Source organism: Propithecus coquereli, unplaced genomic scaffold (assembly GCF_000956105.1).
Source record: "Propithecus coquereli isolate 6110/MARCELLA unplaced genomic scaffold, Pcoq_1.0 Scaffold346, whole genome shotgun sequence".
In the NCBI taxonomy this organism is placed as follows: Eukaryota; Metazoa; Chordata; class Mammalia; order Primates; family Indriidae; genus Propithecus; species Propithecus coquereli.
In genome coordinates this window covers 1,389,399-1,403,299 of record NW_012149130.1, presented here as the reverse complement: position 1 = coordinate 1,403,299, position 13,901 = coordinate 1,389,399, and the positions used below count along the sequence as shown (strand labels likewise).

The 13,901-nt window shown below is 49.2% G+C and overlaps 1 protein-coding gene across 1 annotated transcript in view; it reads right to left on the bottom strand.

The window, feature by feature from the left end:
• The window catches only part of MICAL3 (microtubule associated monooxygenase, calponin and LIM domain containing 3), a 211,428-nt gene that overhangs the window by 70,321 nt on the left and 127,206 nt on the right, over positions 1-13,901 (bottom strand). The window contains exon 18 of the mRNA XM_012651059.1: positions 3,460-3,646. Within this exon, the coding sequence (XP_012506513.1) occupies positions 3,460-3,646 (187 nt within the window). The remainder of the gene's footprint in view (positions 1-3,459; positions 3,647-13,901) is intronic.

Here is a 13,901-nt window from a genome sequence, read left to right as displayed (position 1 = left end):
CTCCTCATACCCCTTCTCCAACTCAACTTGATGGCACTTTTTGCTTTTTAGATTTAAAAAAAAAAAAAAAGCTAATTTCTATCTAACATTTACCATATGCTAGACACTATTTTAATCATCACCCAGAGAAGACAGGCACGGTGATCATCCACCTTTTCCAGGGCAGGCAGAGAAAGGCTGAGCAACCTGCCCAGAGCGCCCAGAGTCGGTAAACCTCCGAGGCAAGGTGTGAACCTAAGAAGCTGGCTCCAGAGCCTATACTTTAGCCACTACGCTATCATGCCTGTCTCAGGTTAGTAAATCCAGACACACTAATGTTATAAATTAACTACAGATTATGGGTGGTTCATTCGAGTGACTGATTTTCAATGGTCTAAAGTAAAGAATCTTGATAATTAGATATGGGAGTGACTGGAAAAGGGAACTGGGAAGCCAGACTGCTGCAGGGCAAGCCGAAGGTAAGTGGGCCATTCGTTCATTCACCAGCTTACTGATGCCACGATGAGACAGGTTCCAGTCTGAACACTGAGTCTTCCCGACGGGAAGACAGACGAGCTCTCTGCCTGGATGGAGCAGATGCCACGAGTAAGTATCAGACAGCAGTGACCACTGTATGGAGACTAAACGGGTGGCGTGCCTCTCTGGGGAGAGAACATGTGGAGATGTGAATGACAGGAAGCCCATCCTGTGGAGATCGGGGGAAGTGTGTTCCAGAAGAGACAGCTGGGCAAAGTCCTAGGGGAACAGTGGCTTCATCGTGTTTGCGGGATGGAAAAGAGACCGGCGTGAAGAGTGCAGCGAGCCGGGGCAGCCGATGGCAGAGCGGTCAGGGTGGATGTGCAACGTCCTCTGCACTGGGACGGGGCTGCAGGCTCTGTCTGCACTGCCGTGGGTGGGAGACGGGCGAGATCTGAGTCACACCTTTTAAGATCCCTTGCGCTGCTTTCAGACTGTCAGGGGCAATGGAGGCAGGGAGGCCAGTGGTGCTGATGGAAGATGCAGTGGCTGGCCTCGGTGGCACCAGCAGAGATGGAGACTCTCAGGCTTGTCACTGCTGAGGACTACCCTGCACAGACCACCTCGGCAGGTAACGTTTTCTCTCCTCAAGCTGACAGGGACGGGTCTGACATACAGTCTAATTTGGAGTTCTTGTCTTACGAGTTGGCAGGAATCACAAATGAGCTAGTGTTTGACAAGAGAAAGAGCAGCTCTATGTTTGAACAGACTGAAGGGAAGAATGAACAGTGACAAGGGTAAAACCGATATATCCGGAAGTTTATGATACTCACTTTACCAGTATGGAGTTGACAACGGGCCTGGAGCCTGCAATCCCTGAACCTCCAACCTGCACTGGATCTCAGAGGTCGTTCAGAGCAAACCAGCACCTACTACCCACGTCAACTTGGACGAGCAACTCACGATGCCTCTGAACTCGATTTCCTGACTTGTAAAATTACAAATATAAAAACAGCCACCTTATGGGGCTGTCATGAGCATGAAATGATGTGCTATGTGTTCAAGGGCTGAGCACAACGCCTCGGTGACTTCCCCTCACTTCAAGTTCCCCGGCTTTTTCTTTTTTTATCTGAGGTTCTTCAGTTATATTTCTGAATCACTTGATAACTTCAGTGCCCCTAAAGTTCCACTCCCATCTCTAATCCACATGTCCCCAAGAGGGGCTAAGCCGATGAAAATTTTATCTGGGTCCAAATTTGGGGAGCTGGTTTAGACTCACTGTCCTCCCTGCCCCAGTCAAGAATAACACACCCACCCTTGTCCAGCCTCGCCCCGCACAGCCTCGTGGCCACTCCTGAGCTCCTGCCGCCCTCTCGCCCGATGTGCTACCTTTGCCCTTCTCTTAGCCACCACATGATTCTCTCCCCACGTCTGGCCTACGGTCAGCTAGGTCGCTCCAGACTGCTTTTGAACTTCACTGAGTTCTTCCTCCTCTGAACTTCTACAAAGTTAGAGTCTAGACTGTGTAACTGAGCCCTTATCACACCCTCTTTTGTCTGCGACTGCTTCACGCGCGCTATCGTTCCCGTCAGAACGGGGGCTCCTGGCGGCACACTTCACGCTCCGTCTGTATCCTCAAGAGGAGGTAGCAAAGATGAGCACACATCCACAGGCGAACATACCTGTAGATCAGGCAGCTGGACCTTGGGGGATCTTTTTTCCAGGCAGACGCGCCCGGAAGAGGCTAACTAGAACAACCTAAGCATGAAGGGCGTGCACACGAGGGTGGGCAGGCTCTGTCAGCCAACCCGGATCCTTGCAGGTCAAAGGCGCTTCCAAAGAGCAGTTGTGTGGGAAAAGTGAAAGGGGAATTTGATGCCTAACAATTTACCTTCCTTACCTAAACAACAGTCTTAATCTCCCCGCAACGCGCAGAGGACCAGGTGTCACAACGAAAGGTGCTGGCCCTTCTCGGTTCACTACTTTGTGCTCCTTTCCTGCTCCCTCTGACAGAGCTGCCTGTTCACTCACTGCTAGGAGGGCCTGGATGGCTGGAGTCACTAGGTCCTAAATGTCTGGTGTCCTCTCCTATGTGACATCACCTTACAATCTTCTCACAGTCAAGAAGTCATCTACAAATGTAAGGGACTCGAGGCCACCTTTCTGAGGATTTACTTCCTCTCCTATTAATCTAGGTCCCCTTATTACTCTGAACTCACTGTCTCCCACGAAGCCCCTTCAGGATCCCATAGGAACAGGTGCAAGAGCCATGAAAATGCAGGGTCCTTTCATGGTGGGCCAGCCTACCTCTGCCCGCCAGACTCTGTCATCTGTGGGCATGATTCACTACCTCTACCCTGTCAGTCTTTCCACTGTAAAAACCAGCAAATATCACTAAAGACCAGGCCTGAACACCACAGCAGAGTAGATTCGGGCTCTGTGAAATGAGCTCTCGAAGCATCAGATACAGGATGGTGAGATGTTTATGCCAGAGAAAGGTGGTAACACCAGGCACACTGCAGTTGTCTCCAGCAGGCAGACGTCTGAAAACCAGGGGCCTGGGATCTAGTTTCGATTTATGGTCATCAACCTTAGGCAAGAAATGTGACTTCTACAGAGCTGTGATTCCCCTCCTATAAAGTAAAGACCAGAAGACTCATCCTCATTGTGTCCCTTTTATCTCAAGATCCCACCATGAAGTCTGAAAGCAAGTGAGCATCTGTGAAGTCAGGAAAATGACATAGGCAAATGCATGCCATTCTCATTACCATCACTGCTGGGTAATGCTATGATATAGCCTGGTGACTTTGGGAAATATTTATAAGAAAGAGCCTTAGAGAAAAAACAAAGGATGGAAGGAGATGGATGGGAAGGGTTGAAGGAGGAAGAATGAAAAAAATGCACACAGAGCAATGCGGCAAGGGGTCCTAAGGTCCCCAGCTCGAATGGACAAAGTGCCTCAGGCACTGTTTCTAAGTATGGCTGAAGAGCAAGCCACCTCACCGTCCTCGATGTCATAGGCGTAGGCCGAGAGGCGCAGGGTGGTAGCGCAGTACTCGCACTTGAAGCAGCTCCGGTGGAAGAACTTGCCCTCAGCACTCAGCCTCTCCATCACGTAGACCCGCTTCTGACAGAAATAGCACGTGTCGCTGCCTCCCAAGTTCTGCGGGAACTCCTTCTTCATGGAGCCCTGGAGGAGTGGGGAGGGGGAGGAAGGAGGGGCACCTCAGGGCAGTGCCTCTCAGGCCCACTCCCACACGTGCAGCCCTTTGCAGGTGAAGCTGACCCTAAGTGACTCTGTCCCATGACAGACCACGAGTAGTAAATGGCCGCAGTTTACTTTGCTCTCGGCTTTCCCAAAGAGCAGCGGCACCATCGCAGGAGCTGCGTCCCACGTGCCTCCGGAGAGCACTAGCGCAAGGTGGATTCGGTGTTAACCAACAACCAAGAGAAAACCCAAGTCAATTTGCTTCTGGTGAAAGATCCAACATTACAGAATTTCAGAGCCATTAAACCAAATTATTTTGACAGAATTCTGTTCTGAGTGTAGTATAAACACACACACATATGAAGTGTTCACACGGTGCTACACATATATATGGGTCCCCTGGACTCTAGATTGATCACTTTTCCATACGACTTTCTAAACAACTATGGCAGTCCTAGAAATTCAATTATCAAAATTCAGACAACCTCCGAAAAAATTACCACATGGCATATATTGACTACTCAGAACAAACCAGGCTTATTACCATAGCTGTGTTATGTCTAGCTAGGCAGTGCCCTTGAGACATCTCTTACCAGTTCCTTCTTGTCTAGAAGGGCTTTGGGCTGCTCTTTCCTTTGAAGCTGATTGGCTATCTGCTCAGCCAATGAGCTCACTCCGCCCGTGTACATCTTTATATACTTCTATTGGTTGCAGATTATAAAATGACCAGAATGAAGGGAAATGAGAAGGAAAAAAATAAATAAATTAAGAAGACAGTGAAAAAAATCTTAGAAAGGTATAAAAATGAATGAATACAAGGTGCAGCAGCAAACCATGCCAACACAGTGCTCACAAGCAGGCAAACCGGGTGGTAAGAAAAACACCGTGTCAGTGCCACACAGAGGCACCAGCGTATGTGGGAACAGCAGCTCCAGGGAAAAGTGTCTTCCTTAGGGGAGAACTTGGTCTTTCATGTCTTTGTGGAATATACAGTTTCAGGAGGTTGGGGGTGGGGGTGGGAAGACAGGATGAATGTGAACAGAGAAGAAAGAAGGGCCCATACCCTGGTGACTCAGATTACACTTAAAGAATTCAAGAGGAACAACCCCCATGCAAACAGTGGATGCTCAGACTGACGACCACATGTTTCAAGGTATGGGAGAGGGCTTGGGAAGTTATTTCTTCATTTAGAAAGAAACTAGGCTCATTCTTGGCAAAGGCTGCCTTTCCACTTGGGTAACAGATGTCACTAGCTCTAGTATTACCTGTAATAATCTTCTTCCTCATTATTAACACCTGATTACGACACCTGTCATATACAGCAACATTCCTAGGCTCTACTGGAAGGAGCCTTCTCAGTCGATTCTCTCTACTGACCTTTAACGTGGGTTGGAGTGCAGCATTTTGAGGCCCCTGTGATCCATCCAGGTGCTAGGGTCAAGGCCTTCTAGACTGGCTTGGACAAGTTAAACATGAGCTGTGGTTATGTAGACGAGTTGCTCACAATTAGTCAGAATGTATTTCTAGTCTAGGAGGGACTTTTTTTATTTTCTTTTTTTGGAGACAGAGTCTCTGTAGCCCTGGCTAGAGTACAGTGGTAATCATCATAGCTCACAGCAATCTTCCTGCCTCAATCTCCTGAGTAGCTAGGACTACAGGCATGTGTCACCACACTTGGCTAATTTTTTTTTTTTTTTTTTTTTGAGACAGGGTCTCACTGTGTTGCCCGGGGTAGAGTGCCGTGGCATCATCCTAGCTCACAGCAACCTCAAACTCCTGGGCTCAAGTGATCCTCCTGCCTCAGCCTCCCGAGTAGCTGGGACTACAGGCATGCGCCATCATGCCCGGCTAATTTTTTCTATATCTTTTTAGTTGTCCAATTAATTTCTTTCTATTTTTAGTAGAGATGGGCTCAGGCTGGTCTCGAACTCCTGAGCTCAAACGATCCACCCGCCTCAGCCTCCCAGAGAGCTAGGATTACAGGCGTGAGCCACCGCGCCCAGCCAGGCTAATTTTTTTATTTTTTGTCCAGACAAGGTCTTGCCATGTTGGCTCAGGCTGGTCTCGAACTTCCTGCCTCGGCCTCTCAAAGTGCTAGGATTATAGCATGAGCCACTGCACCTGGTCTATTTTTATAGGTTGAAAAAAGATAAAAGAAAAAGAAAAATCCAACCAACTCAATCCTCTTTCTGGCAACGCAGAAGAAATAACAGAAGAAACGGTACACACTTCCCCGTGAGTCATCGGCTCATACCCAGGCTGGGTGTCCTAGGCAGCCAACCTTGAGCCAGTCCCCAGGAAGAAGTCCTTTAGAGACTCCATGCCCAGGTCACCCTTCCACATGGAGATGACCATGGCACCTACTATGTGTGTGCTCCTCTCAAGAACTTCGTGGAATTCTGACTCTAATTCTGACTCAGACCCGCACTAGTAGCAGTTACCCTGGCAGTGCCAACAACCCTCTCAGGGTATGGCTTGAATGGACAAAAATATAAGAGAATCACAGCCTTGAACAACAGTAGGGCCTAGCGGGGCAGGGACAGACAGGAGAAGTACTCTGAGGGGAGCCGATGCTACATAAACATGGGAACAGATGCACAAGTGAGAAAACTATTCTCGTCTGGCTCAGCTCAGGCTCAGCTGGAACTAAGGAATCAATTATATATTTTTCAACTCGAAAATAAGGAGATTTCCAAGGATTGGTGCCATTTGCCAATTAACTTCACAGATTATGCCTATTAGTGGTTGAGGAAAACAAGTGGCTCTTAGATCCAAGCCTTCTTTAGATTAGGGACATTAAAGAAGCTCAGGCTTGGAACAGACACACACCAGGCAGAGCTGAGCAGATAATTTAATAGCTGGCACCGGGGGAGCAGAAAATTGCATTTCTCTCATTCTACAGCAGATAAGCGGGAGTGTGGACCTGACCTCAAATACGAGGCTAGGACAGTGAGCAAGCCCTGGGCCCTCAGTGCTCAGCCAGGACCCTCTCGACCAGAACAGCCCCAGGCTGCAAAGGCATTTGTCACATTCAGTTCTCAGAGATGTGGTAACACTGACAAGCATACCCCCAAGAGAGGTGAAGGCTCATGAAAAGCAGACGGTTTCCCTCTTCCCACTCTTAAAACATAGTCAAAATGTAGCAATCGCTGCACTTACACTGTTGCACACCACCCACCCACACCCACCCACATCTACACCCCGTGTGGTCTGGTACTGGCTCAAGAACGGGAAATAAACAGGACAAAAAGACCCTCCAATGTCTTTATAACCTCCTCTACAGCTGGATCAGCGCTATTGTGGGCAAGAGCAGGGTTCATTCCTCAAATGATTACAAATCAAGAGGCACCCAGAATACTGCACATTCGCTACTCCACTTAAGAGATTTAATTACCCCATGGTTCATATTTTGTAACACATGATTATGAAGACATTCGAAGTTAAAAAAGCCAAAGGCTGAAAAATGCTTATCGTTATTTGATATAGTTAAAATATGATCAAAGTGGGTTTACTTGGACAGAATCTGATGTGCTAAACACAGTTCAACAAAAGCCAGCAGCCTCTTTAGCTGAGGTGTGTACCACAGGCCTCACACGCAAAACAGACACACGCGTATTGGCTTCCTGAAGAGACAGGCCAAGGTTCAGAACTTCACAACCCACTCAGGGCAGATGCCATTTGTGAGAGCGAAGTGAGCGGAGGCTGCACAGGGAAGAGTTTTGCCGAGGCCCAGGCCATGCTACCTGTCGGAGGGAGTCGGAGGAGGGAGAGGCGGGGCGGGAAGAACGGAGGCTAAGAGAAAGCTCCCACTGGTCGACAAAAAATCGACGAGGAGGTTCAGGCTCTGGCTATAAAATACAAGATGGAGAAAAAAAATCAAAGGAAAGGTTAAATTAGAAGTCACACACTGACCCAAACATAAGCATGAGCAGCTCGTTCATGGCTTGCATTTTGCTTTTAACTTGCCCTTTCCCAGTGCTTACAGTGGAGTGTGCTCTGGAACAGAGACCTGTAGCTGTGACCCACCCAGCAAAGCCTCACCCTGTCTCGCTTGGTATTCTTACTCCAGTGACCCTCTCAAGCAGGTAACGCTGCCAGCCAGGAGGCGGGAAGCACAGTGGTGTCCTGCTAACACACACACTCTCTGTGCTCTGCAGAGACCCCTCTCCCTGGCCTGAGCCAGGATTTCTCCCAGGCAAACAGACTGTACCACTGCCCCATAACTCCATTCGTCTCACAAGTAGCAGGCGGTAGAGACAGCAAATCCAGAGCAAAGTGTGTTTCTTCTACATAAAGGCCAGGAATGTGGCATCTCTTCCCTTTACTGCTAGTGATCAGAGAAGCTCTGCTTGCCAAGGAGCCAGATGGATCCCAAGCAACAATTAGTAGAAAAGACCTGAACTCCCAAGTCCTTTACAGGCTGCACACAGCACATGTGGCAAAAGCAGGCTAGGGTCTTGCTCAGTGGGGTCCCATGCAGCCAGGCACTCTCCAGTCCCAGAGAGCAAGGTGGCTGAAAGCTGCGGCAAGCAGTAACCGCTTGGTTTCCCACCAGGTTCACAGTGAACCATCTTTCGGGTGGCAGGGACAGAGTTACGGTCATGGCACTAAGAAGCCCTCTGCTCTTCCAGCTGCAAGCGGATCCATCGCACGGCCCCTACTCAGCTGCTCTCCCTTCACGGCTCTGTGGCATGTCAACACGAAGTGGCGTTACCTGGTGCCTTGCGAGCCTCTGCTCCACACGCTCGGCCAGCCCACTGGCCCTGAACTCAGCCTTTGGGGAGCAGTCAGCAACACAGGCCCCAGGGGGAGCTGGGGAAGATCTCTGTAGAAGGGCACCGCTCACCAAAAGGAAGCGAGAGAGAAGACTGAGCATCCCCCTGGGCTGACGGAGAAGTCAGAGCTCATGGGAGAAGTGGGGGACTGGGGACGAGGGGGGTGGAGAGAGCAGGCATGTGCACATGCAGGGCCATGGGGTAGCGGAGGGAGGGTCCTAGAAAACAACATAAACAATGTCCCTCAAAAGTATACGGCCCTGCACCGAGGAATCCGGAAACCAGCTCATGGGGAAAAAGAAAGAAAATCCCTGCAATCCTTATTGTCTCCTAAGCTCAAAGCCCTACCCTTCCCCTCCGCACTGCAGGCCTAGACTTCAAATTGTTTCTCCATGCCAATGTCTCCTTCTATTCCACGTACTTCCCTCCCTTCTTCTTTTAGGCATTCTTTCATTTAAAATCATCAGCACCTCATTAAATATGCCTTCCCCAAAATGTAGGGTACTACCCTGCTCAAGGAAATGGCTACTGCCCTTTTTGAGAGGGATACAGCCTAGGGAGAAGGGAGGAAGAGGCCGGGCACAGTCAGTGCCATGGGAAAGAGCAGCCCCAGCAAGGGTGGGCACAGCGGAGCAGGGCCCCGCCCTCCACCTCCACCCCATTCTCTCCTCCCCGACCCAGCACCCGACCCTGGCAGCACACGGACTGCCTGTTGCTCGCTTGGTCACGGGGCACAGGAAGACAGTGCTATGACTAGTTTCCTAATGGGTCTGATGAGTGACCTAATTTACTACTTGCCCATAACTGTATTTCTCAGACGGCAGAGGCAGAAGAAGAGGTAAAAATAAAAGGCTTATGTGAGATTAATAACTAGATATAATTCCTTACCCTAGCTCCAGGTTATCCCCACTCTGAGATCTTCTTTAAAGGTAGGAATAACAACAACAAAAGTTTCATAAAGAACCTCTTTAATTGAGCATCTCTGCCATTTATCAAATTATATAATGGCTAGTCGCAATTAGTAATTTCCCCCCCTTAGTTGCTCAGAGAAGACTAGCTAAAGCTTTTCATTATATACCCTCATCCTGTCATCACCTTCCTTCCCCTCAATCTCTTCATGCTTGAAAAACCCCCACACTGGTAAGAGCTCTGGCTCTCTTAGGATTTCCACGTCAAGATCCGTGACTGTCAAATGCACCTGCTTATTGACCTAGACCCATCCCCTAAGAAGCTGTGCCAGGTAGTCCAACACTCTTCTACCACCGGCACATATTTTGTGGGTAGAGGTAGTACAGTCTTGGAATGGGAAAGGTGGGCAGAGATGGGAAGTCGTGAGGCCCTTTATAATAACACACACACTTAGGACCAGCATCCACCTGAATGCCGGGCAGATGAATGCTCTGCAGTGAACGCTACTTGCAGGGGTCAACATTGCTAGCAAAAAGAATTATGGCTCTTGGCTGGGTGACAAGAAAATGCAAAAAGCAAGGGGAAAGGGGGCTATCCCCCATGCCCCCTTCCCTCTGCACACGCCCACCCCCTCACGCGTGCCCCATCTGCTTGGCTCTCAGCATCCCATGCCATGGGTTCATGCTCTTTTACCCTCTCGTGACGGGGACTCTGCTTGCCACGGTTGTCAGCATCAAGATCCCTGTATGTCTGTTGGCAACAAAGTAGAAACTTAAGCTCCATCCAAATGCTCTATTTGGACCTACTAAGCGACAGTGAAAAATTCAGGGCCAGAAATTCAGAGTTCATTTCAACACATACCCCTGCCCCGACTGACCCCCACCCCACATAACCATAATCTCGTCTATGTCAAACCCCATGACCCAAGGACAGCTGTCTGCACAGCCAATCCGCCCACCTGGTCAGCTCACAGATAAATAAAGAACTGCAGTTAGTACAAAGGTGGAACGAACATACTTCTTTCACTCTGTGGCATAAGATCAGAGGTGTTAAATGGAAAGTTTAGAAAAAGAGCCAGGTTAAAAGGGTAAAGCTTTCCACAGCAAGACACTAGAAAGGAAAGGTGGGGAGATGGAAACTGGAATAAATGACCATTACGACAGTCCAGGGGAAACTGCAGGCTGGGGAGTGGTCCCTGAACAGGAACACAGGACCGAAGCATAACTTATTAAAGGGAGAAGTGGACGGGGAGCGTTTCGAGCTGACACACAGGAATACGTAGGCGAGAGATGAAATGCACAGGCACACAGCTACCTCGCTGATCTGACCAAACCACTAACACGGCAACCACGGGAACGAGGAAGACCACTCTCAGCACTCTGTGGAGAACTAAGGGTTCACCTTACAGCCACGTATGGCTGCAAAAACTGATCCGAAGCTTCCGGCGTGGCTACTCTTATCCACCGTCTCTGTAGGCGGGATGAGGCCAGAGCACAGGCTCCAGGGTCACATGACCCAGATTGAAGTCTGGCTCCATTACTTGCCGTGTGGCCTCGTACAAATTACTCAGCTTCTCTACCCTATGCCTCAGTCTCCTCATCTTTAAAATGGAGATAATAATAGTACCTGCCTCCCAGTGTTGTGAGAATTGGTTGAGATAATACTCGAAAATACATGAAAAGAACTTAGATTACTGCCTGGGTCACAGTGAATGCTCCTGTTTGTTAGCTCTTATTTAGAGGCCAGGCATAGCACACTTAACTAAGCCTACCATGGCTCTACTCTTAGGTGCAGGGATACAGAGTGGGCCTTTAAAATCAGACACGTTACCAGTGGCCATCTTTTAAAAAGGTCACCTTAGTTGAGAAAATGTCTTTCTATAGCTCTTGCCCTTGAAATTATTAATAGCATTTTATTTTAGAGGAATATACTACAAAGGTCAACCAAAGCCATTCTATAAATATACTTTATGTAAGTGTGCCTGCCACAAACGGACACTTGCTGTCCTCGTTAACCACGTCTGTGGTGGACCACTCTATAAGCAGTTCTTGAATGACCTGCCTGGAGGAGCTGGACGGGCAAGGGGCAGGGTGCTCAGAACCAGAAGGGCCAAAACTCACGTAGTGAAGCCCCGTACAAGCTCCCAAATGCCCGTGTTAACCACACCTCTTAGGGCAGCAAGAGAAAAATGGCCAGCCTTACATGGGGTTTTAGAAAAATGTGTTGCTCTTAGAGCTTCTGGGCCTTAGATCTGTGACAAGTATAGTGTAAATTACAGTTTAACTTTTAGTTTGTGATTGCATAGTGATTTTACTGTGACATGGGGCTAGACTGAGCTACCCAGGGTTTAAATGTATTATGTACTGTCCTTAGATCCAGTCAGGAATCGCTCATTTGTAGCAATAAAAGTTGCTTCTGCTACACGTGGTTTCTACAGATGGTCTTTCTTTTTATTTAATTTATTTTTTAACGGTTATCACTTAAGAGACTAAATGCTGATTTGGTGTCTACACCAGCCATCTACACAGGCAGGCAGGAAGAGGCAGACGAGGACAACAGAGCATGCGGAGAAGATCACCTGCTGGCGGCCAGGTGCCCGACAGGGAGGTGGAGTAGGGAGAGGAGAGAGCGTGATCACTTTTTTGGGGCAGGTCCGAGAACGCTCCTTTTCCCGTCGCTTTTACACCAACAGACACAAACAGAGAGAACATTGTTGAAACAGTGGCCATGTTTCCTCCCAGAAGACGGGTTCTGGGAGGACTGAAGGGCATTTGCAAAGTGCCCCAACAGGCCCCTTCCTTGCCCCTCCATCCTCAACAGCAAACCCCTATGCTGCCAGAGAGGGGGGGGCCTGTCAGTTTCCTGGCCTCCGGGTAGGACTGTACCTTCCTGTTAGGCACAGATGCATAGGTCATCTAGGTAGCTGGTTAGAACCTGCAGTGTAGTACTTTCCAGATGCCAGGGATCAAGGGTTTCATCGAGGAGGTTGGGGGACAGAAGAAATGGGCTTGATTATGAGTGGAGCAGAAGGGTTAACAAGCCAACTACCATGAGGGGATACGGAGGCTCCCTCCCAAGGCTTGGTCACATGTGTCCCCAATGCAGTAAAGCAGCATTGCTCCCTTCTCAGCCCTGCGTGCACACTCAAAAGGTTCTGGAAAACCACCAAGGAAATATAAGAAAGTGTAGGAAAACAACAGGATAGAAAAATTAAACCTCTTTCCTTAATGGAATGCCATATGCATGTTCATGGCTTCCCTTCATTCTTCCCCCTCTCCCTTGTACACCCTTCCTTGGGAGTCTGCCTCTAATTCAGAGAGTCCCTCTGCACCGCAGAAATAATCCCATGTTCCTAGGCCTCTCTGATCCCTTCCAGGAGAATTCTCACTCCCTGGCCCGGATGGCTGTGTGCAGTAGGTGCAGGTAAGGCCCAGGAGGGAAGGAGGCTGTGGAAGCCACGACGCCTGGGGAAACAGCTCCGCTGCTTGTTCCCAACTCACATGACAATCTACTTCCAAACCAAGGCTGGTTAATGCACTGTTGACCTTCAGGACACATTTCTGAGATCAAAAGGCAAAAGACTGGGGAAGGGAAGAGCCACAGTGTTGACAAAGGAAGGTAAAAGAAAAGTCATTGGCAGGCAAAGTTATTCATTTCCCTTCTCCACACCATGACCTAAGCTGAAACTGGTCCTTGTGCCAACTTTGCCATCACTGCCATGCTTGCCACACCCTCCTGTCCCTGTCTGAACCACTTCCAGAGGAGCACAAAGTGAGTCACAGTGAGGTGTTACCCATCAGCCCCCACTCCTGATGGGAGACACAGGGGCCAACCATCAGGGTGTGTCAAAGCAGGGCCCTGGGCATCACTGGAGTTCCTCTGTCCCCATGTTTCTGAAGCATCTGGCAGTGCGACTCCAACTCTCTTTGAGGGGATAAATTCAGAAGGCAAAGATTCCTGATTTAGTGCTAAGAAACATTCTATGTGAATGTTGTACATTTTACCTGGACATAAGAACTATGAGTCAGGGTTCACGGTGCTATCTCCCTGCAGCCGCCTAAGCTCACGATTCCTGACTTTATATAACCTAAAGCACCTGAGGACCTCACAGGATGTTCACTGTTTGTGGTTTCTCACCTACCAAGTCTCATTCATCCACCTACCCGGTGACTCTTTCTAACTACCATCTCCGGGGCCCATTTCGTAGACATAGAGCCTGTATTTGGCTTCAAGGTTCTATTCTGCTACCCCTCAGCCTGCCAGTCTTTTGCTCTGCTGACTGTGATCATGATCACCCAGATGACAAGCTGTCTTGGCTGGGACTAACAACATTCTCCAGGGAGTTAGAGGCTACCAGATACTTGAACAGGAGAAACACAGTAGTCCCACGAACACCAAGCCCCTGGAACTCTTTCAGTACAGCTCAATCAGATGAGAAGCCAATGTGTGAGTCGTCACCAGGACCGAGGCCTCCGGTTGGCTGGCTCCTCAGGCCACACCTGCTACCCAAGACTCCTGACCAAGCCCCCCAAAAGTGGCTCCAGGCACATGCC